Source organism: Petaurus breviceps, unplaced genomic scaffold, assembly GCF_028583685.1.
Source record: "Petaurus breviceps papuanus isolate PSGF00001 unplaced genomic scaffold, PetGlider_PUasm1.0 227, whole genome shotgun sequence".
In the NCBI taxonomy this organism is placed as follows: domain Eukaryota; kingdom Metazoa; phylum Chordata; class Mammalia; order Diprotodontia; family Petauridae; genus Petaurus; species Petaurus breviceps.
In genome coordinates this window covers 12,558,800-12,586,509 of record NW_027185896.1, presented here as the reverse complement: position 1 = coordinate 12,586,509, position 27,710 = coordinate 12,558,800, and the positions used below count along the sequence as shown (strand labels likewise).

Genomic DNA, 27,710 nt, shown 5'->3' with positions numbered 1-27,710 from the left:
GATAACTGCATATTGACTGACTGACAACCTTCCCAACGCAGGGAGGAAGTTCTGGCGTCCCCCACACGGTCTGCCATTACCGCCCCTTTAAGAGCCCCTCGCTTCCCGCCGGCTTCGCCTACTGCTCCGCCCCGGAGGCGGGGTTGAGCCCATAAGGGCCGCCCTCTGCACGCGCAGACGCCCGGGTCCGAGTGTTTGTAGGTAGGGGGCGGGGGGGGGGGGGAATAACAGCTTGGCTAGATTACACATGCGCACACGAGCTACCGGCGCGCGAGGTGTAGGCGGCCAAGCCCAGCCCCGCCCCCTTGTCTTCCCTCTCCTCCCTCCCCGGAGGACCCAGGCAGGACCAGCCGCCCAGCTATAGGCAGGAGGTAGGGGAGGGCAAGAAAGCCAGGACCTCAGAGGGACGGATTGACTCGGGATCTCGGTGACATTGAGGCAGCTGAGGCGGAAGCTCTAGGGCGAAGTAAGACGGAGGGCGTGGGAGGCGCGGAGCCCCTATCTCCGAGTGTCCGTTAGCCGGGCCTCGCCGCTCGGCAGGGAGGGGCTGCGAGAGCGGAGCGCCTGCGCAGAAGGGGGAGGTTGCGGGAGGGCGAGGTCTCCGCGTGCGGGCTTGTGTTGATGAGGCGGGGCTTGGGAGGAGAGGACCCACCTAGGCCGTCCTAGGGCCGGGGCGCGGGGTGCTTCTGCGCATGGGCGGCAGGGCCGAGGCAGATGGTGGGGATGCTTGGATCGGTAGTAAAAGGCACCTCTGAGCGGAGTGCGATTGAGGGTGGGGCAAGAAGAAACTCACGTTAACCCTCCATAGGCGTTCCTCTGTCCTCTCTAGCGAGCGCGGGGAAGGAGGAATGACGTATACTCAGGTAGTGTGTCAGAGGGGAGGGAGTGACAGGACTGGGTGAAGTGAAGGGGGGAAAGAGCCTCAGCCCGGGGGAGGGGGGCGTGTCTGGGAGGAAGGCCGGGATGCGGAGAGGTGCAAGGGGACCTGCCCCGCATGGGGAACGGGAGCCCGGCATCCGAAACAGTAAGCGCCTAGAAGCTCCTTCAGTCGTGCCCGACTCTTCGTGGCCCCATTTGGGGTTTTCTTGGCAAAGATACTGGAGTGGTTTGCCATTTCCTTTTCTAGCTCATTTTACAGATGGGGAAATTGAGGCAAACAGGTTTAAGTGACTTACCCAGGGTCACACAGCTCCTAAGTGTCTGAAGCTGGATTGAACTCAGGAAGATGAGTCTTCCTGCACTGTGGCGACACCTGTCTACATACTTACCTGGAGGGCAAGAGCAGGCGATCCTTGGGACGGGATTTTCCTGGTTAGAGATTCAGGCCCTCTCTATGCCAGTCCCTCTACTCCCATAGAGGCATGTCCATCGTTAGCTCTTCTCTTTGACTTGTTGCCCTATCCTGACCTGCTTGGGGAGGTTGAAAATAAACAGTGGGAGGAACCGAATTAGACTTTAGCAGCTACTTCTTGGCCCTTCTCTTGGACCAGTCTTTGCTGTGTACTATTTTTTTCCCACAACTTTTGAACCCCTTTGAGGGCCCTAACCTAGTGCTGCCAAGATATGTACCTCTCTCTCTAGAGATATCTACTTATGATTTATGTATGTATGTAGGTGTATGTATACACACACATGTGTTGTCTGTCCCATTAGATTGTGAGCTCTTTGAGTTTAGGGAACTGTCTCTTTTTCTCATTCCTATCCTTAGTGCTTAGCACAGTGCCTGGCACTGTGTTTATGGAATTAAAATATTAATTTTGTTTATTGAATTAAAAATACTGTGTATAATGTATTTGCATCAATAGTGCTCATACAAAGTACTTCACCCTGTTTTGAGCAAATCCATTCTCTATATATGAAAATTTAAACTTACAAATAGATATATTTAGAATATTAGGGCTAAGGAGGACCTTAGATTTCCAGTCTACTTAATTTTTAATTGTGGAGTTAATTATTTACAGAAGGATTTGCTACATTATCAAATGATTTGTAATAGGACCCTTAAATAGTAAACTCCCCTCCCATGTTTAATAGGAGATTTGATTTGTAAAAAATTGACATGCCTCAACAATGTTTTTTAAGGAATGTAGATGTTACTTAAATCTGTAGGTATATAGTCAGCTTTTATCATCAAGGTGAATGGGGTTATGTTGGTACTTTGAGAATCTTTGGTTTTGTCAAAATGGTCTTTAAAAGTTGCTGTGACCCCTAACATTCATCACCCTGCAAGTGAGCTGCTCTGAACTTGCTGAAGTTCTGAAGACATATGGTCATGGACTTTTGTCGAGGATTGGGGTTAATACGGATAAATAGAATGTGTTAGAGCCTAATCACATATCTCAGTTCTTGATTCATTTGCCTTAAATTAACTCTTAGTGCCTAAAACATAGTTAAAAGTGACTGCTTTTCCCTTCCTGCCCCTGATGGAGGTACTAAAAATCAGCAGCCAAGGGAATTGGGTTAAGGGGAGAAAGATTGCAAAATGGCTAGCCAATAACTCAATAGAATCAGAACACCACAGTATGTTAGAGTTGAGAGGGACTTTAGATAGAAGTTACAGGAAAGTAGACTTCAGGTTGATAGGATAAACTTCCTAACAATTAGAGCTATGCAAAAATGGAAAGGACTACCTTTAAAGGTAATGAGTTTCCCAACATTAGAGGTCTTTAAATTGACTGATCAGGGCGGCCAGGTAGCACAGCGAGTAAGAGCACTGGCTCCAGTGTCAGGATGACCTGGAGATCAAATCCCGGGCTCATCCCTTAGCACCCACCCAGAAACACCTGGCCATGTAACCTTGAGCAAGTTACTTAACCCCGATTGCTTAAAAAAAATAAATAAATTGACTGACCTCTTGTTGGGGAGGTTGTAAGAGGAATTCCTGTTTGAGGATAGGCTTGCAAATCATTCCTGAAGTCTCTTGCTATTCCAAGATGCTGATTCTATGACCTGTGGTGACACTATGAAAAATTCTTTTGGCTCAAATCAAATGTGTAAAATAGGTCATTTTTTTTTTCCTGTAATGGCATAAGGTTTGCTCGTACATCTGGTAATATTTTAATTTTTAATTTCTGTTGATGCTTTTGGTAATTTTTTTATTAAATAAGTTTCTATAGATATTTTTGAACTCCATATGAAATTATATTTTAAGTGGAGTAATCCAGATTTGTTTTATACCTCCCCACAAAATTTAGTGCTTGTAGCTACAAGCACCCCAGCGTCTCCAAGGTGGCTGCCAACACAGGTTCTTAGATCTGCTTTGCAGGAAGAAACTCAAAATGGGTTAACAATCTTGCTTTAATCAATCAAACATATATCGTTTACCTAGTTCAGAGGGAAAAAGGTCAGCACCCTGAACTTCAGAGTATACAGAAGTTACAAGCATAAGTTACAAGAACATTTCAGCAGACAGGCTTCCAAACTGTCCAACCATTATATACATCCATACCTAATCACAGTTACCAGAGAGGGAAGCATCAACATCTGGGGGGGCTCTCAATGGCTACCCAGAGTCTTATCTGGTCAAATCACAACACTATTCAAAGTGAGCCCCAAAAGAAAGCCTCGCATCAGGGATTATATAGCCTTCTCCTGGCTCAGAGAAATGTAACAACACTCGACTCACTGCCCAATCACAAAGCACGAAAGTGTGGGCTTCCTGAAAAAGCCTCCCACCACAGGCTCCAGGTGCACTTAACCTAGGGGCAGGGGAGATCTTAAAAATTTACATTCCTATAACAGTGCTATATTATAGCATTAATTGGTTAATCAGCTAAGCTATTGTAAGAGGAGTGTCTTGCTGCTTCTGTACCAATTAATGTAAAGAGATTTATTCCCTGATACCTTTATCAGGTGTAAATGCCTCTGAGTTATGATATTTATCAGTTGTAAACAGTTCCTAGAGGCTCTATTGAATCAAAGGTATAAACCAGGTACATACTGAAAGCAGATGATGCTGTACAGAGATGCCTTGTGGGTACTTGAAGAGAATAAGTCATATAGTTGTGGGCCTTGGATAAAATAACAAGCCAGTTCAGAATCCAGCCTAATGGTGGTATAGCTCCTAACAAGCCCCAAAGAGGGAGTCTACCTCTTTTCTCTTCACCTTCCCTCCTACTACCTCCCGCCATTAAAGGATGACCATTTGAACTTAGGTTGGATGATTTGAATTTCCCATCAGTCTGTAGCAGCATTGGGAGCTAAGAACAAATTAGAAACATGAAGGAAAGGCACCCTATAGGCCCTTTCTTCAAGGTCATCCACACTCCTACACCCCTACCCCTTGCTCAGTTGGAGTACTGCAGAGAGTTACACACACCAAGGGAGAACTTCATGAGAGCTTCATAAAGGGAGAGAAGGATCTCTAAGGAGCTACGAGTTTACCTTGATCCATATGAGCTCACTTAAGTTTGAGCCCACTATCCCCAGGGATTTTGTGTATATACACAAAGGGGAGAATGCATCTCAAGACTATTGAAATGATTATTTTTTTCTGCCTGTTCTTGCTCCCTTAGTAAATACCTGTTGCTAAAAGCTAATTAACACTAACTGATGATCGGTGAAGAGCAGTTAGTGGGGGCTCATGAATCAGTGTGTTAGAAATTAGCTCCAGCCCCTAAGAATTCTAGATCCCTGAAGAGACAAGTAGTTAACCTTCTTCTGAGGAACCAGCTTTCCTGTGGAAGTGAGTCTAGAGGGTGTGTTACACCACAATTAATCCTTAAGTTGTATTTCACTTTCCATAACTGAAAGGGTTAATCTGTATTTAAAGTTTATACATCAAATACAAGTTTCATGAGTTGCCATTGCCAAACATAATTAAATTTACAAGCAACTTGAAGGGCAGCAGAAGATTCATAGCGTCTCCAAAGTTTTTATTGCTATATTTTGTTTTATGTCAACAGCATTTCTGAACTTATCCCACACCTAGGTAGCTGCTTTCTCCTGTGACAATTTTTTAAAAGTCTGAGGCATGTTATACTACTAATAATTTGAGTGAAAGAAGCAGAGTGAAAGATCATTCATGTTATGTATAAATGGAAAAAAGGGTAGACTAGTCAGTCATTTAATAAGAGGGCAGCTTCTCCCCATAATTCCTAGTTCTGCCTCTGAAATCAAGTGGAGCAAAGCTAATCACTATTTTCTGGTGTATTCAAACGACAGAAATTGTGTTTTCCTTTAGTCTTTTCTTCTCCAGTTTTTATACTTTTATACTCTTTTTGTACTTTTATCTTCTCCAGTTTCTTATACTGATCTTTGCATGATTCAGTCCTTAGGCCCTTCCCCATCTTTCCCATCCTCCTCTGGATGCTCTTGGACTTTTTAGTGTCTTTCCTAAAATGCAGCACTCCGAACTGAACATAGTATTCCAGAACAGAGCAGAGGTGTCAGGCATGTTGACTGGGGCCTCCCAAGTGTGATCCAAACCAGATGAAAATGAAATAGGGAAATATTTAACAAAATAAATAAAAACCAGTAAAACATAGATATTAAAATGTAAAACTGATTCAACTCGCAATATTCAGGGATCTTTATGTGTACAGTTTAGTGGCCCCCATTTCTATTTGAGTTTGATACCACTAGAATAGAACACAGTGTTCTCTGCATTCTTTTGGATATTTTGCCTCTTAATACAGCCAGAATCAAATTATTAGTCTTCACCATGTTTCATTGTTGACTTATAATGATTTTGGAATTCACTAAAATCCCCGTATATTTTTCACATGAATTTATGTCTAGCCATGCCTTATCCCTTTGTGGGAAAGAAAGGGGGTCTTTGGTAGCAGAAGGGGAAGGGAGCGAAATCCCAAGTGAGAGTAGTCTTTCATATTTAGGAGATACTCCTGGGTTAAGAGTTGTCTCTTCTGTGTTTGGATTGGAAATGATTTCCCTAAACTATTAGATTACCTTTTTTTGCCTCATAAAATTTATGTTTTTCCCACAAACAGGTATCATTGTCTCCTGAAAGAAAAAGGGTAAGAGAGTACAAGTATCAACCTATTCAAATTGGTTTCTTACTCACCAGTTAAGATACAGCCTAGGGAAGTAAGGAGTAAGGCCACTTCATCATGAAAGACAAGGGTGAAGGAAGAGACAGTTTCAGAAGGCATGAGAGTGATAGGAGATGAGGAAGAGGGAATTTACAGTGAGTGACCTCAATTTTTTTCTGTAAAATGAGGTGAAATTCTCAGTTGAGAAGGTGGGGGAAGGGGAGCCATGGGAGGTTTGAGAAGGGATGAAAAGGTTTGAAAGAGCTGCTGTGGAGAGTAGGCTAGTAAGTTGATATGGGAGGTATATAGTAGTATTGCCTAGCAGTAGTGAGGGCCCAGTTGAGGTTGTATAGCATAAATTTGTAGCAGACCCAGTCAGAACAGTTTATTTAATAGAGTGGTAACAGGGTCAGACTTATGCTTTAGGAAGATAATTTTGACAGTGAAATGGAAAAGGGAACAAAATGAGGAGAGACTTGTGGTAGGGAGAGCAACCCGAACTCTTTTACATGTTGACTCCCTGAATCAAGATGTGAGCTCCTTGAGAGAGCAGAGACTGTCTTGTTTTTCTGTTAGTATCCCCATCATTTGGCACAGAGGGATATGAAGGGAAGAGAACTGAAGGGGACATGAGAATAGAGACATGGGAAATAAGAAGAAAGGTTCATCTGTGGTTGTGGTTGGACCCAGGAATGTCAGAGTCAGGAAATAAAAGAGGAGAGCTACCCCAAAGGGCCAGACATGCATCTGTGAGCCTCTCCTGGCAGTTGCAGATCACACACTTTAACAAGATGTCATTTCTTTTTTTTCCAGGGAGTCCTCATGAATTCCTTTTTGGACCATGTCCATGATCCTTTTTGCCTGTGTGGTACGGGTGAGAGATGGATTGCCCCTCTCTGCCTCCACAGATTTTCACCATAACCAGGACTTTTTGGAATGCAGAAAGCGGCTGAAAACGTTGTCCTTAATTTTGACACAGTTTCCAGGTCGAGGGACTGCAGAAGGACATGACCTCAGTATACAGTAAGTTAGTACTTTTGTTTTTCTTTAATAGTCATTAGCCTGATAGTAATACATTAAAACTTAGCTTTTTTTTTTTTTTTTTGCATTTTGGAGGGCAATTGGGGTTAAGTGACTTGCCCAAGGTCACACAGCTAGTTTTTGTGTCTGAGGCTGGATTTGAACTCAGGTCCTCCTGACTCTATGGCCAGTACTGTATTCACTGTGTCACCTAGCCACCCCTTAAAACTTAGCTTTACTACATTAAACATTTTAATTTACCACAGCTTTATTTTTTTTGGAGGGCAGTTGGGGTTAAGTGACTTGCCCAAGATTACATGGCTAGTTTTTGTGTTAAGTGTCTGAGGCCGGATTTGAACTCAGGTCCTCTGACTCCAGGGCTGGTGCTCTATTCACTGTGCCACCTAGCAGCCCCAAGTCACCACAGCTTGATCAAGTCTTGTGCTAGAAGTGTTGACCTGGTATTTTAACAGTGATATGAGAATAATGAATAGCATTTACATAGCTTTTAAGGTTTTCAAAGCACTTTACATGTATCAGCTCATTTGATCCTCATGACTACCTTGTGATATAGGTGATATTATCCCCATTTTAGAAACTGAAGCATAGAAAGTTTAAGTGACTTACCCAGGGTCACATGGCTAGTCAATGTCTGAGGCAAGACTTAATTTTTCTGACTCTAAACCCTGAACTCTGATCACTGTTCTTAGAATAGTAATAACAGGCCATTTTTTACCTATAGCATTTTAAGTTTTATAAATACCTCCCCTCAGCAATCCTGTGAAGTTGGAATTGTCATATTATTAACTTTTCCCAGAAAAAGGAGATAATTTGTCTAAGGTCACACAGTAAGGAGCAGACCTAGGATTCAAAGCTAGTTCTTCTGACTCCAAATCCATTGTTTTTTGTCGTATGTTTGCAGCAAAGTAACTAGCAACCTTGTAGCCCAGTGGCCACAGGCCTGAGGCCACAGGTTCTCCACCCCTGATGTAACCTATGTTCTTAGTCTTTCTGAAAAGGTAAAACCAACTCAGTGCTTTAACCAAATGAAACGCATTGATGTAAAGTATTTTGTGTGAAGTTCAGGTTACTGATATAACAAGCTTGACTATTAGTGTTTCTGTCTTTAACCCTAAACTCTCACTTCTACCTTAGCTTATGACAGGTAATTTATCTGACAGAAGAGGTTATTTCTTTTTTTATTGCTGTTGTTTTAAATTAATTTATTTTTAGTTTTCAATATTCATTTCCACAAGATTTTGAGTTATAATTTTTTCTCTCTCCATCTTTCCCTGACCCCCCACCCCAAAATAGCAAGACTACTGACTACCCCTTCCCTCAACCTGTTCTCTTTTATGTCCTACCCCTTCAACCCCTAATTTTATAGTAGGGCAATATGGATTTCTCTACTCCAGTACCTGTATATCTTACTTCCCAGTTGCATGTAAAAAACAAATTTTTAAACATTTGTTTTTAAAACTTTGAGTTCCAGATTTTTTCCCTTCTTCCCTCCTCACCCACCCCCACTGGGAAAATAAGCAATTCAACATAGGTTGTACATGTGTAGTTACCCAAATCATTTCCATAGTAGTTATATTGTGAAAGACTAACTATATTTCCTCCATCCTATCCTGCCCCCCACTTATTCTATTTTCTCTTTTGACCCTATCCCTTTTCAAAAATGTTTGTTTCTAACTACCCTCTCCCCAATCTGCCCTTCCTTCTATCATCACCCCTATTAACCCCTACCCCACTCTTTTCCTGTAGGGTAAGATATCCACTTGAGTGTGTATGTTATTCCTTCCTTAAGCCAAATTCAATGAGAATCAGGTTGTCTCATTCCCTTTCACCTTCCTTCTCTTCCCCTCCATTGTAACAGTTTTCTCTCGCCTCTTTTATATGAGATAATTTACTCTAATCTATCTCTCCCTTTCTCTTTCTACCAATAAATTCCTCTCTCACCTCTTAATTTTATTTTTCAGATATCATCCCTTCATATTCAACTCATCCTGTGCCTTCTGTCTATGTATACATGAACATACATATGCCCACACTCACATACATATTTATACACATACACCCTCTTATACATACTATATTTGTATGTATACATATATATTCCCTTCAACTATCCTCATATTGAGAAAAGTCTTATGAGTTACAATTATCATTTTTCCATGTAGGAATGTTAATGGTTCAACTTTAAGAAGTTCCTTATGATTTCTTTTTCCTGTTTCCCTTCTCATGCTTCTCTTGCTTCTTGTATTTGAAAATCAAATTTTCTGTTCAGCTCTGGTTTTTTCATCAAGAATGTTTGAAAATCTTCTATTTCGTTGAATGATCATATTTTCCCCTGAAACATTATATTCAGTTTTGCTGGGTAGGTGATTCTTGGTTTTAGTTCTAGCTCCTTTGCCCTCCTAAATATCATATCCCAAGCCCTTTGATCCCTTAATGTAGAAGCTGCTAGGTCTTGGTGTTGTCCTGATTGTGTTTCCACGATACTCAAATTGTTTCTTCCTGACTGCTTGCAGTATTTTCTCCTTGACCTGGGAATTCTGGAATTTGGCTATGATATTCCTAGGAGTTTTCTTTTTGGTATCTTTTTCAAGAGGCTATTGGTGAATTCTTTCAATTTTTATTTTGCCCTCTTGTTCTAGAATATGGCAATTTGGCCTGATAATTTCTTGAAAAATGGTATCTAGGCTCTTTTTTTGATGATGGCTTTCAGGTAGTCCAATAATTTTTAAAGTACCTCTCCTGGCTCTATTTTCCAGGTCAGTATTTTTTTCCAGTGAGATATTTCATATTGCCTTCTGTTTTTTCATTTGTTTGGATCTGTTTTATAGTATCTTGATTTCTCATAAAGTCATTAGCTTCCAATTGCTCCAATGTAATTTTGAAGGAGTTATTCTCTTCAGTGAGTTTTTGAAATTCCTTTTCTGTCTGGCAAATTCAGCTTTTTAGGGTGTTTTTCTCCTCACTGGCTTTTTGGGCCTCTTTTGCCATTTGAGTTAGTCTATTTTTTTTTTTTTATTAAAAGTAATTGGGGTTAAATAACTTGCTCAAGGTTACACGGCCAGTTATTTCTGGGTGTAGTGCTAAGTATCTGAGCCCGGATTTGATCCCCAGGTCATCCCAACACTGGGGCCGGTGCTCTTACTTGAGCCACCTGGCCGCCCCAAGTTAGTCTATATTTTAAGGTGTTATTTTCTTCAGTGTATTCTTCAGCCTTTAGCAGGCTGTTGACTCACTTTTCATGATTTTCCTGCATCATTCTCATTTCTCTTCCCAATTTTTCTTCCAGTTCTTTTACTTGATTTTCAAAATCCTTCTTGAGCTCCTCCATGGCCTGTAACCAATTCATATTTTTCTTGGAGGCTTTTGATGCAGGAATTCTGACTTCGCTGTGTTCCTCCCGTTCCATGCCTCAATCCTTTTTGTCCCCTAAAAAATATTCTATGGTCTGTTTGTGCGTCCTCTGCTTGCTCATCTTGCCAGCCAATTACTTGACTTTTGAGCTCTTTGCCACAGTAGAACTCTGCTTTCAGAATGGAGAGGGCTGTGTCCCAAATCTCTGGGGTTTTCACAACTCCCCCCACAATCTCTGGCTCACTGATCACACACCCCTGGACCAGCACCCAAGACTGCTATCCAGATCCAAGCAGGTTAAAGCAAGAGCGATTACTCTCTTCAAGGTTGCTTGGTCCCTTACACTCTGCAGGCCAGGAGCTCTGGAAGCAGCCATGCAGCTGTGGCTGCAGCCACCACGCCTCTAGCCTCTTCTCGCCCCACAGGCAGGAGCTGGACTGAGCAAAGAGGTTATTTCTTGAAGCAAAGCCCAATTACAACTTACAGAATGATAAGAGAGAAAAATCTTAACCTAGAAAAGTGTAGCAGTCTGGTGCCATTTGATAGACAACCCAACAGCCTTATTAACCCCAAGAAAAGCACTAACTATTATACCATTATACAATCAAGATTGTTCAGAATGTTAACCCAGAGTCATCAGGGGAATTTTAAAGCATGTCCAACATCCTTTGTTTACAAGGTAAGATAAATGATAATCTTTGTTAGAGTTTCATAAAAGATGGCTTAAAAATAAGTTTTAACCCCTAAGTTGTGTACAAAATTATCTCATTGGCAATACCTCATTCCTCATGGATGCCATGTAAATCATGTGTTATTATAATATGTTTTATTTTTACATTTCTTTTAGGCTTTTTCTCTCATATTTAGTCTTGACAATTAATTGCTAATAAATCAGTATTTCCATACTTATTTCCATACCACCACGGTTCCTCTAGCTGTTATTCCTAGTCTCTAGCACTGAAGTTTTGAGCGCCCCAAATTGCTCTTGCCTTTAGGTAAGGTTGTAGTCAAAGAGGACAGTTGTTCAGTGGATACTTAATTTGCTAACAGAAAGGTCCAGAGACATGGTATTTTGTTTAGAGCATCTTCACTGGAGGATCCTTCTGATTTGCTTCCACTTGGTGGTGTTTCTAGCTCCAGCCCCTTTCCCCACCTGGATGGAAAGTAGGCATTTATTAGTCATTTCTGAAGTGCCTACTAAGCAGGAGAGGATTAAAGCACGACAAGACTCTGCAGCCACTGCTCTTCAGGACATACTTAAATAATCTTGTTTTCATTTTCATAACTGTAGGAATTCTGTGCTTCAGTATTTCAGGCAAGTTCTTTTCACTCTGAAGTTGTCAACCTAGTTTAGTCTACTCAGAGTCAGTTTGGTATGCTCTGGTTACATGATACTTCCTTTTAGTGGAACTGAGTCTCTGACTACTCATTAAAGCACAGATTGGAGAGTCTCTGTCTGGCACAGTATTATGAAATGCTGTCTTTTAAACCAACTAAATGCAGAGCCAGAGAAACTTGGGCTGGGGACTAGGAACCTGACCTGTGATTTTACTGATGTGAAGAAGCTCTCTACAGCAAGGCAGGTCTTCACAGATTCTGCATTTTAAAGTCTTAGAGTTACCTAATACATTGAGAGGCGAGATGACATTCAGCTGGCCAGGATAGGCTGGGGCTGGACTTCAGTCCCAGTATTCCTGACTGCAGTTATTACCATCTATCTTATGAGAAGTTTTGTGCTTCTTATAAAATGAACTTCTTGGTATCAGGAAAGAAGAACTTAGTTTTTCTTCTCCAGATTTTTAATGCGCTTATATTAATGTAAATTTTTTGGAGTGGCAGAGGATCCTGGAAGTTGCCATGTTTCAGTTGAGGATTACATAAGTAAAAATATAAGTTATTTTAGTTAAAAATATACATGTACACATACATATAAAATCTATTTATCTGCTTTTAAAATTAAATCAATTTCATCACTTTTATCTGAGAATTATCTTAACTTTCTGCTCTGTAAGGTCAGAAGTACTACATCTCATTTTATAGACCAAAAAAAGGGTTCTTTTTCATACAGTAACACCCCCATCTTGTGGAAATTTAGTGCAAATCTTTTCTTTTCTTTTTTTGTTAATAAATTTATTTATTTACTTTTTAGTTTCCAACATTCATTTCCACAAGATTTTGAGCTACGTTTCTCCCCGTCTCTCTCCTACCCCTCACCCCAAGATGGCAAGCATACTGAATACCCCTTCCCCCGATCTATTCTCTCTTATGTCCTCCCCCATCCCCTACTCCCCTTACTTTATTATAGGACAAGATGGGTTTCTATACCCCATTGCCTATATATCTTATTTCCCAGTTGCATGTAAGAAGCAATTTTTAACATTTGTTTTTAAGGTGGTTGGTGTGGGAGCTCATGGATGTTCCTGCTTCTACTCCACCATCTTGGCTCCACCAACATTTGTTTTTAAGACTTTGATTCCTATATTCTTTCCATCCTCCCCTCCTCACCCACCCCCTCTGGGAAGACAAGCAATTCAATATAGGTTGTACATGTGTAGTTACACAAAACATTTCCATAGTAGTTATATTGTAAAAAACTAACTATATTTCTCTCCATCCTATCTCGCCCTCCTGTTTTCTCCTTTGACCCTGTCTCTTTTCGAAAGTATTTGCTTCTAACTACCCTCTCCTCCAATCTGCCCTCCCTTCTATCATCCCCCCTCTTATCTGCTTCCCCCCTACTTTCCTGTAGGGTAAAATACCCAATTGAGTGTGTGTTATTCCCTCCTTAAGCCAAATCCAAAGAGAGTAAGGTTGACTCATTCCCTTTCACATTCCTGCTCTTCCTCTCCATTGCAACAGTTAGTGCATTTCTTTGAAAGTTTTTTTAAAGCTGTGTTGTAATCTCACCAATAGGGCAAGAAGGTCACACCACTTTGCCACGTTTGCCATAAGAGTCAGAGCTTCTCTATCACAGAAGCTTTGGCTTTGGTAAATTGTTTCAACATATCTATGGTTCTTCTTCTGCTTTTCTAAATGGAGTAGGAATCCCGTAATCCAGTGGAGAGTAATAGGTCCTTTGGTTTCTTTATTGCTGAATTTTAAAATATATGTTTTAGGAGGTATTCTTGTTCTAGTTTATAACATCATTCTGTTTTATCTTAAGAATATTTGAACTTTTTTTTTTAACTTGTAGGACAACTAAGTAAGCTATACCTTGGGTATTATGTTAATTTTAATGCAGACAAAATAAGGAAAATGCAAAAACATTTAAAACCAAGAGCCAAGTGACTAAGCAGCTATTTACTAGCCAAGAGAAAGATATTGACTCCAGTTTTCCTCATGTGGCAAATGGCATGGAATACCCCCTTTCTCATGGCCTAAGAGGACAAGAAAGGTTGGGAATTGCTCTGAAGTGGAAAGGGAAGGAGCATTAATTTTCTTTTGTAGTGGAAAAACCGACAAGAATAGATCCAGATAAAATTTTTAGTTATGATTAATAGTCATTGAAGCTGGCTGCAGTTGTAACTAAAAACTTGTTCTAAGAAATAAGTCTGAAATAGCAAATTAGCTAAGAACATGTTTTAGTATATAGGAACTGTTTGGGTTTAGATCTTTCATCAAACAATATTTATTAATTGTCTGTTATATTTATGATATTGTATATGTATTATATTGTAATTATCTCCTTTGTGCACTGTGCATTGTTGGGGAAGTAAAAGCCCTGACCTTTGCTGGTAAGAAACTTATAGCCTAGGTGCTGGCTTTTCCATGACCTGGAGGCACTGACTCTCTGTTTCTTCAAGGCTCTGCACAGCTGCTGCCTTTTTGTTTGTCCATAAATCTTTCCCTGAATTCTCCAGCTCTCCCTCCTCCAGTTTTCCTAGAGTATTTTGGATCTTTCTTTTGCCCCAATTGTGACTGTGCCATTCTTCCTTGATAGATTGCAAGCTCCTTGAAGGCAGAGACTATATAATTTTTCTTTTTGTCCCCAGTGCTGTACATAGTAGGTACTTAACATATCTTTGAACTGGGCAGACATGAGGTAGATCCACAAAATCTCTAGAGGACAGTTCAAGGCAAAAGAAATGCATCTGTTGTCGGGGCAGCTGGGTGGCGCAGTGAATAGAGCACTGGACCTGGAGTCAGGAGGACCTGAGTTCAAATCCAGCCTCAGACACTTAAAACAAGAACTAGCCATGTGACTTTGGGCTAGTCACTTAACCCCAATTGCCCTTCCTTCCCCCCTCCAAAAAGCAAAAAAAAAAAAAAGAAATGCAGCTGTTGTATGAGAGATGCTACATACACACGTTGTGGGGTTCAGAGTCAAGTCACTATTGTTGTATGCTGATTGTCAGACAGTAAGATAAGGAGGACTTTATCTGTATGTTTCTTATGTAATACACCTTTGGTGCTCTCGTTTGCTCTTGTTTCAGTTTTGACTCTTCTGGAGCCATAGCCTGCATGGGGATCTGCTCCCGCAGCTATCCTGCGACCATGGCCTTCTGCTTCCTGGAGGCTCTTCGCTGGGAGTTCACAGCTTCCTATGACAGCACCAGCATAGGCTTGGCTTCCAGACCATATGCCTTTCTCAAATTTGGTTTGTAACTTCTTTATTTATTTATCATGAGTACTACCTTATATTTGTGTGTTTCACAAGCTGCATCTTTTGTTAAACCCATTCTACATTTACTAAATACAGAGATAGATATGAAATAGAACCTTACCTCAAGGTGATTCCAGTCCAGGAGTGGGGAACCCGTGGCCTTGAGGCCACATGTGCCCTTCTAAGTCCTTGAGTGTGGCCTCTTGACTGAGTCCAAGTTGTACTGAACAAATCCTTCTATTAAAGGGATTTGTTCTGTGAAGTTTTGATTCAGTCAAAGGGCCACACTTGAGGACCCAGAGGGCTACATGTGGCCTCGAGACTGCAGGTTCTCTCCCCCCATCCCCAGCTGTTCTAATCTAATAGAGGGATAGACATACAAATAATGAACGAGGGTAGTGCCTTTATGGATGGTGAAAAGGGGATGAATTTAAGAAATACTATGGAGGTACAGCTGAGAGGAGGGCAGAGAGAGTGGTGAGGCCATATGAGGCTCGGTGAAGGAACTGGGCATGTTTAGCCCAGAGAAAGAAGTTAGGGGGAGTGAGTCTTCAAGTATTTGAAGGGCTCTAAAGGGAGAGCAACTAGACCTGTTTTCCTTAGCCACAGAAGGCAGAACTAGGAAATGCCGGCAGAAGTTTAGGGAGGCAGATCTGGGATTGAGGTGGGAAATCTTTGGAACAAGTTGAGTTATCCCAATGTGGAATGGGTTCCTCTGAACTGGAAGTTTTCAAGCAGAAGCTCGAAGACCACTTGTTGTGGAGGGCTGTCCAGGAGTGGGCTGAGCTAAATGGCCTTGAGAGTCTAAGAACTCCAAAATTCTTTGCTTCTATAGTTCTGAATCATCTGCAAAAGAGATGATAACGGAATCAGTGGTACTGGAGGAGACCCAGGACAGACTTTGAGGAGCACCTAGGCTTAGGAAGCAAGAGATGGAGAATTATCCTCAGGCTAAACACTTGTAGGTCCTTCATCTGTTACCCAAAACATATGGATTGTGCCCCCCCCACCCCAGCTATGTTGAATACCCTACCCTTGTCAATAGCCTTCCCAAAATGTGGGATACAGAACTGAGCACAGTGCTAGGCAAATGTTGTCTGGTTAAGGAAGAGTACAGTAGGGATGCCCTGTCCCTCCCTGTGGATCTGTATGTGGAATTGTTAGAGGCTCTATCTGAAGTCATTTTTTATGTAGCAAGAAAGTCAGAGGACACTCGGTAGGATTCGAGACATTCTGCTGGTATTAAGTAGTTCTGTATTTCTCTTGTATAGTCTTCCTGTGAGAACTTAACCAAGTTACTATTCTTTACTCCCTTCCTCCTCAAAATGAGGTGATGTGCCTTGATATCATCGCCTTGGTTGATGTAGCCAGGTGGTCCCCTTCCTCCCTCCTTGACATTGCATATCTTCTTCCCTCAGTTTCACACTTAGCTGAAGGTGACAGTTGTCTTTCACATTATGTTTTTTGCTAGTTCTTGAGGGTAAGCAGTACTACTTGTGGAAAAAAGAATGAATACTAACAAGACAGCTTTGCAAATGACAAATATGTTCAGAATAGTTCACATACTTAGTAAGATCTTATAAGGGACTAATATAACACTATGGTACTTTGTCCATGAGGCTTTCAAATATCAATAAAATAGGTTACTAGTGACAAATGTGAATTCTTTGATTCTGCTATAGAGTATGAGGGTAGAATAGTCATTTGAGTTTGACTGTATATTCAGAATATGGATTGTTAGCTTCCTTGGAAATGTGAGCCTTATTCTGTAAATTCTAATAAAAAATTCTAAATTTGTATCAAATTCTGTTCTGTACTCTCCTAAAGTTGGTTGATTGTTTTTTTTTTTACAGATAGTGTTATTCAGAAAGTGAAATGGCATTTTAACTATGCAAGCTCTTCTCAGCTGAAGAACCACTTGGAAAAGATTCAGGAAGAGCTGATGCTCCAGCCTCCACTGGTTCTGAGACTAGAGGACACAGAAGTGATGAATGGGCTGAGAAATAATCATGCTCCAGTGCAGGTTGAATATGGTGAGTGAACTGAATGTGTGCTCTGTGATGGGGTTTGGTAATGATAGAGGAATAACACTTGTGTGCATTGCTTTTTCCCAAATGGTTTTATTTATCTAAAATGAATACAGATTGGACTTGTCCCTAGAATGTAATTGAAAAACAATTCTATTGCCATTTGGATTTTCATGTGCATAAATTGTGTGAGTAAAGAACACATTGATACTTGGGAAACTGTGAACAGTTAATGTGCCTAGAATGGATTATAGGAATGGAATTAACGAGAGTCAGCATCATGTACTGTAGAGGATGTGGGTTTTGAAATCAGGAGACCAGGATTCAGATCCTACAGTTGATACTAATGAGCTAATTAGGCCTTAAGTCACTTCCCCTCTCTGAACCTTAGTGTCTTCATCTCTAAAATGAAAGGCTTGGGCTGGATCCCTAAGCTCTCTTCCACCTCTTTACCATGAGAGTTATGCTTCACTGGAGCACAGATAAGTGATTATGGTTTCTTGGGAGCCTCCTTGTACAGTAGAGGTGAAGCTCTGGCAGATTGTCTCAAACTGGAAAGCTTCAAGTACTATTCTGGTGCCAGATTGCCTATTGTCCAGTTACTAGCCTAGTTTAGGATGGTGGAGGCCCTTATCAGTAGGTTGACTTCTGGGTAAAGAATTATTTGTCCATGGCCACTCATGCAACATTTCCTTATTATTTTCCCAGCACATAATTATTTGTAATTTCATATTTTCCTGCTTATATAAGAAAATTGATGTTCTGCTTCTCAGAATTTTGGTTTCCCCATCTTAATAAAATAGATGACAGTTACCTGTGTTTCATTTATTTTCATTTTATTTTCCTAAATTTATGTCTCCTGTTTTTTCATGTGACATTAAAAAATCTTTGGTTATCTTATATTTAACTGAAAGTACAAGTAAAATCTATTTTTCTTCTAAACTCTTTTTTTAAACTTTTTTTAACTCCCTTTTTTAGAAGAGCTGGTTTACTGCTTGAGGTCACAAATGCAGAGCAACTTGAGTTTGTATAGCAACACAAAAATCTGGTCCTCAGGCTATGTCCACTGTGAAAAAGATGTGTTTAGGAAATGGATGCTCTAGGAATTATAACTTTGCTTGAAACACAAATACAACCAAATTCCAGAAAGTTGAAACTTAGTCCTTCTTTCTAGGACATTTTACTGTACTTGGGCTCAGCCTCTTGTGTCTCAAGGCTATAATCCTAAAAAGGTAGCATATTCTGTTCTAATGGGGGAAGCCTTGAATTGCTCAGTGGGGACCCTAACATACTAACAATAGCTATGGGTTTGATTGTTATTTTGTGGTAAATGTGGGGACAAGAAAGGATGATAAGAAAGGGAAAAGACAGCGATGCCATACCTTATCTGTTGACATTGTGGGGAAAATCAATTCATATGGTTTCTAAAAGAGCAAAATAAAATGGCCATTTGTTTCTAATCACTCTAAGAACATTTTATATACTGAATGTTTCCCTTTTTGCCAAAAAGTCCCTAAACGTTTTGAAAGTAAAAAGATACTTGATGGGGAGCAGGGGGGGGGAGAAGGGGAAAAAATCGAAAGAGAAAGGCCAAGAATACTTTTATACACATTAGAAGAAAACTAGAATGTTTTATGTGATGAATTGTAACTAAATTGTTTGTATGACTCTACAACCAATATAAAAATAAAGCTAGCACTCTTTGTTATCACAAGAGTTGCTTTCATCTGAAACCTGGAAAAAAATAGCTCCAAGACCCCTGTTTGGGTGAGGTGGGGATGTCTAGTGTTGCAGCAGAGGCTAGAAGAAATGCCCCTGTGAGGCCTAAATCCTTTCTGTCCCTCATTTCCCACTTTTGGTTTTTGGTTTCTAACCATTGCTTCATTTGTATTAATATACCTATAATTATGTCTGCAACGTAATTTAAATTGTGTCCACAATGTAATTTAAATTATGCCTGCAACATAATTATAACTAGGGGAAATGTGGTTTATTTAGCTTCTCCTTTACACTATGTACCCAGAAATGCTTTTCATTAGGAACTTAATATTATTATTTTAAATTATGAAGCTCCAAATTACCGGATGCAGCCAGTGACAGCTCTGGGGATTCTGTCTCTTATTCTGAACATCATGTGTGCCGCTTTGAACCTTATTCGAGGCATTCACCTTGCAGAGCATTCCTTTCAGGTAATTTTTTCCTTCATGTTTGGGATTGTAGGGTAGTCAGCAGGAGAAGAAATTGATCAGGAGGTGGTCTATGTATTAGGTTATATGGCTGTGGACCATAATGTTTATGAAGGTCTTAAAAAGTGAAAATGCTCAAAGGAAGCGCTGTTTATTTCAGTGGCTTGGGATGCTTAGAAGAATGAGTGATTTTGGACAATCTGTTGGCATCTTAAGGGACTTTTTTTGGTTGATTGCTGAAGGCAGAGCTAGGAATAATTGATAGAAGTTGCAGAAAGTCATGTCCAAATTTGATTATGGAAGAATTTCCTAAAAATTGGCTTGGAATAGCTGCCTCTAGAATTAGTGCGTTCCCTCTCACTGGAACTTTTCATGCTAAAGCTGGATGATCAGTTATCAGGTATGATGTAGAGTGGATGCTTGTTTAAATAAGGGTTGGAACCTTCTCTAAGGTCCTTTCCAACTCTTCGATTCTGTACTTTTTATGAGTTTCTTTGCTGACTGAAATTTGGCAATCCTTGCTGTGGCTTGTGGGCTCCAGGTGAAACATGTCAGGGTTTGAAGTGCCAAATAGAAATTGTTCTTTTACTATTCTACCCCCTGCCCTCCACTCCACCTCCCTACTTCTATTGAGGGACCACAATTCTTCTAGTCACCTGCGTTCTCACCCATGGAGTCATTTTCAGCTTTTGATTCACTTTTTCCCCTGTATTCACACAACTCCTAAGTTTGGTCACTTCTGCTAATATTGACAGCATGTTGATAAGCTGGAGTATCCAAAAGAACACAGTCAGAATGTCAGAACGTTTTGAGTTCATGCATATGAGGACCATTTGAAGAAACTGGTGATGTTTAGCCTGGAGAGGAGGAGACTTGGGGAGTGGGAATGAGATGGCACATAAACTGTCTTGAAGTATTTAAAGAGCTGCCATGTTTTGTAAGTGGGATTAGCCTTCAGAGGGGGAGAAACTAGGAGGGGAGAAATTTCTGAAAAGCAGATTTCAGTTAGAAATAAGGGAAACTTTCCTAAAAACTAAAACCATTCAGAGGTAGAATGGTCTGTCTTGGAAGGTAGTGGGTTCTCCTTCATTGAAGGTCTTTCAGCAGAGGCTGGCCATTTCTTTTTTTTTTTTTTTAAAGCAGTTGGGGTTAAGTAACTTGTTCAAGGTTACACGGCCAGTTATTTTGTGTGGGTGCCAAGTATCTGAGGCCGGAACCAATCCCGGGTCTCCCGACACCAGGTCCGGCGCTCTTACTCACTGAGCCACCTGGCCACCCCTAGAGGCTGGCCACTTCTTAGGGATATTGTGGGAAGGGATTCTGGAACAAGTAGGTTCGGATTAGATGACCTCCGGAGTCCCTTTTAACTCTGAAATTCTATGGCTTAAATTTTGTAATAATGTTTAGATAGACATCTGTAAGTGCATTACGGCTAACGGTTGAACAATGGCTAATTTTAAAAACAGCCTATATAAAAATATATGTGTGTGTGTGTGTGTGTGTGTGTGTGTGTGTGTATATGGTATTATTATTATATTTTTGTAATATTATATACACACACACCTATACATATATACAAATGCATGTGCATACCCATATATAGATAGGTAGATAGATAAGCATTCTATAGCTATATTTACATATCTTGTTTGGACAATGTCTAATATGTCTTTAGGGGTTGTCAGAAGCAGCTTTGTGTTAATATAACTAATATCATATCTAGTGCTTGACTGATGTTTGGAAATGTCTTTTTCCCAATTGCTTAGAATCTTTAATCATTTTGGGCTAATAATTTAAGGTGGGTAGTTTTGATATTAGCTAGTTCTGATGTGTACTCAAATAAAAAATAAATCTTATCCTTTTAATACAAATGTAAAGATGGCTCTTTGGCAGGTCCTCATCACCTCAGACTATATAGCTTGCTGGTTGATCTATCTGCCACAAGTTTCTGACTATTCCAGTCCATCTTCCACTCAGCAGTCAAATTAATCTTCCTAAAGTGCAGATCTGATCATGTTACTAATTTATTCATCTCCAGGATCTAATACAAAAGTATCTAGTGATTCGAACCCTCATAATTTGCCCTCTCCCTCAACATTTCCAGTTTTCTTTCATTTTGCTCTTCCCAATATACTCTGCAATCCAGTGACATTGGCCTCCTTGCTGTTCCTCACACAAGACATTCTATTTCCCAACTCTAAATATTTTCGTTAGTTCTTTGCCATGCCTGGACTTCTTTCCCTCCTCATCTACACTTTCTGACTTCTCTGGATTTCTATGTAGAATTATATATTTCTGTGTAGTCTTAGGTAAAAATCTTACTTTATGTTGGAATCCTTTCTCAGTCACCCTTAAAATTTGAGTGCTTTCCCTCTATTTATTATTTATTTATTATATGTTATTATTCCTATTTATAATGGAAATAGTTTGTATTATATCTATCTATCTATCTATCTATCTATCTATCTATCTATCTATCTATCTATCTATCTATGTTAATTTACATGTTTCTCTCCACCAGTAGATTGTGAGCTCCTTGAGGACAAGGACTGTCTTTTAACTTTTTTTGTTTCCCAGTTCCTGGCTCACAGTATATACTTAATAAATGCTTGTCAGCTGACTAACATTTAATGAGTACAGGAAAAAAGACAAATAATGTATACGTTACTGCCAACTTGTATATTCAGTCACTTTGTGAAGTATTGATTTAATTGCTTTTTGTCACTTTTATATTTTTATTTCACCAACGTATGATTCATTCTCCAAATTCTTCATCTGTCAGGTTTTGATTTAACATTCTTTCTTTTGGATCTAGCATTCTAGTTGGCTTTGGTGAAGAAAGAAATTGTTCATTGTTAGAATAGATTTTAGTGATTATAAAATTTTAATTAAAATATATAATTCTAAGTTCTCTACTCAGTCCCTATTACAATTGCTCTTGGTGGTGTAGAGGTGACTTTGAATGCTTGAAGGCTCTGCTGGTGGTGCTCAAGCTCAGGTAGATCCTGTTATACTGGAATATGGTCCCTGTAGTGAGTAAGTATCGCGAGTCTCTCATTACCAGAAAGTTGGCCACCAGATGATGAATACTTATCTGTCCCAGTAGTTCATGTAACCTACCCATTAGTGGAAGTATTGTATCCTTTATTGGTAGAGGGAAGCACTCACACAAGTGACATTATGGATCTTGGTGCAAGACCTAATGAAGTATTTCATCATACTAATGGGTAATATTTTTCCAATGAAGTATTTTTCTCTAGCTTTGCCTCATTGGAAAGAAAAAAAGTACTTTGGTTGTTTGTTGAAAGTGGGAAGTACTTTTGTAGGCTACTGAGTGGCTAGGGAGGTCCTTGGACCATTAAGCCCAGTTTGCTGGTGGGTCCATGTTCTCTCAGCATGCTAGGACTTGCTGGAGCTTTTACCTGTAAGGATGGCCTTGAGAACCCAGGGTCACTTCCAAATTCATGACAAGACAATGGATGAAGATGTTAATGGAGGCTTTATTTATAAATATACATAGAAAATTTTGTTTATTTTTGAAAATTTTGTTTAAATGCCAGTCAGCTGGCATTTATTAGGTGCTTATATAGTTATATGTTGCCACCTCAAAAGTCCTGTTCCTATGCTTTACTATAGCATAGTGGTGGCATTGGGTTCTCAAAGGCAGTGCCAGTATAGTATAAGCTTTGATAGGTTTTACCATCCTAGAAGGTCTGGAATATGATCCAAGTGACAGACTTGTGTCTGTCTAATGACCAGCCTAGGTAAGTACATAGAGGCTGGTCACCAGTAGCTTGGTGCCTAGGAGATTAATTCTTTGGCTATGGAAACCCATGAAACAAAACCACAAAATAGTCTTCAACCCTGGGTAACTTTCTATTCCGGCAATGTCTCGGGCAGAGAGTATTAACAATCACATAGTCCTGTAAACATTAATTTAGTTGTCGGCACTCTAAACGTAAGATCCTTGTGCAATAACCAATAAGTCAACATAGTTCTAGAGGAATTGAATCTTGCCAATATTGACATTCTTACTCTAAATGAAACTGTAAGGCATAAGGAAGTTACAGTTAAATGAAAGGACTGTTAAGTTCAATTCTGAAAGCATTCAGTAAGGGTGTATTGTGTCCTGGGCACTAGGGATGCAAAGACCAAAAGGAAATAGAGTATACAAAGCACTTGGGGAGGTGGGGTGAAGAGAGCACCAACAACTGGGAGTATCAAGAAGGGCCTTGTAGAGGGGGTGGGACTTGAGTGGAATCAATGTTAAGAAAAGAATATTCCAGGCTGAAGGAGCAGTTGGTGAAAGTCAGAGGTGGGAGAGGGAATTTTGTGTGCAGGGCACAGTGGGACATTTTTGACAATGTCGAAAGAAATAATCTGAAATAAGTTTGGAAATATAGATAGGAGCCAGTTTGTGAAAGACTTTAAATTCTAAACTGAGTGGTCTTTATTTCATCTTAAGAGGCAATAGGGGGCCACTGAAGTTTTTGATTCTACTGTGAATATTGGTTGTTGACTATAAAAATGTATCTCACTTTAGAGAGCAAAATACAACCCAAAGGCTCTTCTCCAGCAAATTACTGTCATATATGTTTAAGATTGTATAAAATTTCTTGATAGATGCAATAGCATGTTTGTCCTTGAATTATTAATATCAAACAAGGCATTAAACAGAGAGATGTATACTCACCACTGGTGTTTGCCAGTGTTATGGAGTTTGTCCTGCATCGAGTTCAAATATAAATGATGAAGTACTGCACATACAGTCAACACAATGTTATCTGCACAAAGGAGTATCAATAGCTGAAACATTTCAGAGCTACTTAAATGAGATTCACAACCACTCAGAAGTTTGGCCTATCTGCCCACACAGGAAAAGACAAAGGGCTTGTTATCTAGGCGTGCTATACATCCCACTGAATTGTTTTTTCAGTACATATGTCTAAGAGAAGTACATCCCTACTTCCTAGGTCCCTGGTGCTGCTCCACAACTAGGACTGGCTGGGAGGAACTACCCACTGGGGTAACTTACCTCCTGACTCATCATCCCTCATGGTTTCAGGATCTCCCAGACAAATCCAGGGGAAGATCAGCATGACTGTTCATACTGTTTGGGAGAGCTGAAAGTTACCAACTACAAGCCTTTCAGTAAGATGGAGGAACAGTAGATCTTGCTATCTTCCCCATTTCCTCTCGTCTCCATATCCCTGGCACTGCCTGGACAGCTTACTTGTTGGTTTATTAAAGATTCCTGGGGCTTGCTACTTGCTGTGCTGCAGCACCCTTAGAGATCTTGGGCCTTTCTATCTCCCTGCAACTGAGTGTGAGTTCCTTGAAGGCAGGAGTTGTCTTCTCTTTTTATGCTTAATACTTGGCCCATAGTAAATGTTTAATAAATACCTTTTTTCCTTTTCATTCTTTTAAATAGATTATGAACTGGGCCCAGATTTGAATAGCAGGAAGAAAGTGGGCTATATTTTATCTGATAAATTATGCAGTGTTTTCAACCACCCTCAAGGCCTTTCTTTAAACAAAAAGACCTTTTTATTTTTTTTAAATAGTATTTTATTTTTTCCAATTACACGTAAAGATAATTTTTAACATTCATTTTTTGAAAGATTTTGTGTTCTAAATTTTCCTCCCTCCCCGCCCTTTCCACTCCCCAAGACATACTGTTTGTTGTCTGGGGTGTTCTCTGAGAAGTGTAGCAGGAAGGATACATGAGATATTATGACAGTGTAAGAAACAGAAATATCAATAAAAACTTACTTTAAAAAAACAACTAGAGGCAAATAACACCCATAGTCAAAAGCAACAGAGCAGTATATTTACATTAAATACAATAAAGTGTGTGGTTAAGTTCTAACTTGTATGCTAAAATAGGGCTGTGTATGTGTAGCCACCTCTCAGATAACTGAGCTGAACTTATACTCCTCTGGTAATTCAGTGGAATGGAAGAAACTTGCTACCAGTGCCAGGAGGGGAGAGCCGAGGTGGGCATTTGAGTAGGCACATGCTACGATGGTGGCCAAGGGAGCTTGTGAGAGTTTGGTGCTGGCAGCCAATCCATATTTTTTAACCCTGTCAGGCCTAATTAGGAGGCCAATGTGTTTTAGGTTCTTGGGTTCTCCTTTTCTCTGTGTCTCATTTTTTACTTTCTCTTATATCTGATTCAGGATGATCCTGAGACAATTGGGAGCATAATGGCGTTTCTTATCCCTTTTGTAGCCTGCATTTTTCAGGTGGGTTCTTGTTTAACTTTGGTTGGCAGATTAAACTTGTATATTTTGTTTTTTTTGTTTGAAGTTTCAGTACTGTTAGGGACTTATTTTATATCATAATATTTTCATTGGAATTTTAAACCATAGAATATCAGAGCCAGAAGGAATCTTAAAACATTGTCTAGCCTAGTCCTCTCATTTTATAGATGAGGAAGTAGGCCCATCCCAGAGAAGCTGCAACTTGCCCTAAGTCAAGAGTCAAAGCTAGATGATTATTCATCAGGCCCAACAAAGGAGGCTTAGAGTTGAGAAAACAATCTTACCTGGCCTATCCTACTTGACATTTTGATTTATACTCATTGTTTAGATACATAATTATGCATAGCTTGAGTCTCAGAAAATAAAATCTTTATCACACTGTTTAGAAAACCTAATACTGAATTAGGTATGCTGGTGGGGAAATTAACCATAAAAATTGGTATTTTAATTCTAGGAAATATTTTTGACTCTACTTAGATAATGAAACAGACCTAAAGAAATAGAGCAGGAACTTGGATTATTTTACATCATTTTTCAGATTACTGTCTACAAGCCAGTAGGGCTCTTAGGTCCTTATGGGACGAGCCAAATTACAATAAAATTTCTGCTAATCCTTTCTTCCCAACGGTGAAGGGTCTGTCTGATACAGGACACTTTAAAGCTAATAGCATTTTATTACTTTAAGGTGCCTGTGGCACCTGGTGACCATTCTCTGCCCATGTAGATAGATATGAATCATCTACAAGTGATTCTATCACTCGGTGGGTGACCGTAAGCAAGTCACTTAACTGCTGAGGGCCTGAAAGGGTTTCTTAGTTGGTCTCTAGGAGCCCGGCTTGCTCTGATGCTGAGTGCTGGATTTGGCATCTGAGGACCAGCTTTCAGATTCTAGCTTTGCTACTTCAGTGACTTGGGGGCAAGTCAAGTGTCTTTTCTCTGAGCCTCAATTTCTTCATCACCACAATGATGGAGTAGACTAGTTGACCTTTAAGTTCCCATTCACCTCTAAATCTGTGAGTCTTCATCAGTCTGTGGTAACTATGAGGGCAGAGGACCTTACTATTTAGAGTCATAAGAGACCTTAGAGATCATCTCACTTTGCTCCTGCAAATTCTCTAAGTAAGGAAACTAAGTTCTCTGAGTCCTGTGAGTTTATTCCATGTATGAATTAAATTGCTGCACTTATATCAGTGCAAAGAGAAACTGCATGTGGATTATGCAAATTTCAGTGCTTTTCAAGTGTTTAACTAGCTTCTTGGGACCAAATATCCACTATGGTTTAGTTTAATATTTTTACCAAGATGTATATGCCCAATTTCTTAGTTAGAAATTTGTCTTGCAGAATGTAGATAAAAGAGCCATTTTGCTTTTGAATATATGGACTAGAAATAAAATTTTTAATGATATTATAAACTCAGCCAGATGGTGGAAATTATATATGATGTGACCCATATTCTCTTTCATTTAAAACATATTTTTTCTTCTTCCCCCTGTTTTCCTCCCCACCAAAGTCTGATTTGTATAAAACCTATTATCTTGGCATATTAAGAGTGTGACAATAAGTGCGCAAGAAGATGAAAACAGTAATGATAAAAACTAATGCAACATATTTATTGGCATTAAAAATCTTTTACAGTAAAGTTTTTGATATATATATGTGTGTGTGTATGTATGTATGTGTAGTAACTGTGTAATTATTTTTCAGGGTATACATATGTATGTTTGTAAATTTCAAAGTTAGCTCATTTGAGGGGGGTGGTTTTCTAGGAGGCCTATTTTGGACCAATAAGGTAATAAGACTGATTTTCTTATGTAGTTAATTAAAATCAGCCTATTACTTTAACTATACAGCTGTTTGCAGTAAACTTCCTGATTGAACATCCTGTATTTACAATGCCATTTTCCCTTCAGAATTTTTTTTTACATTGTGGAATGCTAGATACTCTCCTACCTTTGATGAAATCTGTAGCCACATATTGAGGCAAACAGGCTAAAGGTAGTAGTTAGTTAACCTGTGGCTTATTTCTTAAGAGAATTTGATAGATTACAGCTGACTCTGATATTTTTATAGTTAACTAATGTTTAGTATTTCAATGCTAAAGGATATAAAATTGGGACATCTGTTTATTTCACTGTTGGTGTATTATCCAAATTTCCCCTCCATTAAAAAAAATCCTTATTTAAATAATCATCTAAATGAAAGTGTGTGTGTGTGTGTGTGTGTGTGTGTGTGTGTGTGTGTGTGTGTG

General features: G+C 39.7%; 1 protein-coding gene across 7 annotated transcripts in view; it reads left to right on the top strand.

Moving 5' to 3' along the window:
- Positions 1 to 242: 242 nt before the first annotated feature.
- The window catches only part of SEC22C (SEC22 homolog C, vesicle trafficking protein), a 37,834-nt gene continuing 10,366 nt past the window's right edge, over positions 243 to 27,710 (top strand). For 2 of the 7 annotated variants that reach the window (XM_069095797.1, XM_069095794.1), the window contains exons 1-5: positions 253 to 466; positions 6,804 to 7,013; positions 14,816 to 14,979; positions 16,839 to 17,018; positions 19,083 to 19,201. In XM_069095797.1, the coding sequence (XP_068951898.1) occupies positions 6,832 to 7,013; positions 14,816 to 14,979; positions 16,839 to 17,018; positions 19,083 to 19,201 (645 nt within the window). In that variant the 5' untranslated portion in view covers positions 253 to 466; positions 6,804 to 6,831. Of the gene's footprint in view, positions 467 to 683; positions 864 to 5,948; positions 5,976 to 6,803; positions 7,014 to 14,815; positions 14,980 to 16,838; positions 17,019 to 19,082; positions 19,202 to 25,377; positions 25,444 to 27,710 lie in introns of those variants that run through there. The other 5 variants (XM_069095792.1, XM_069095793.1, XM_069095795.1 and 2 more) reach the window with 5 other exon arrangements.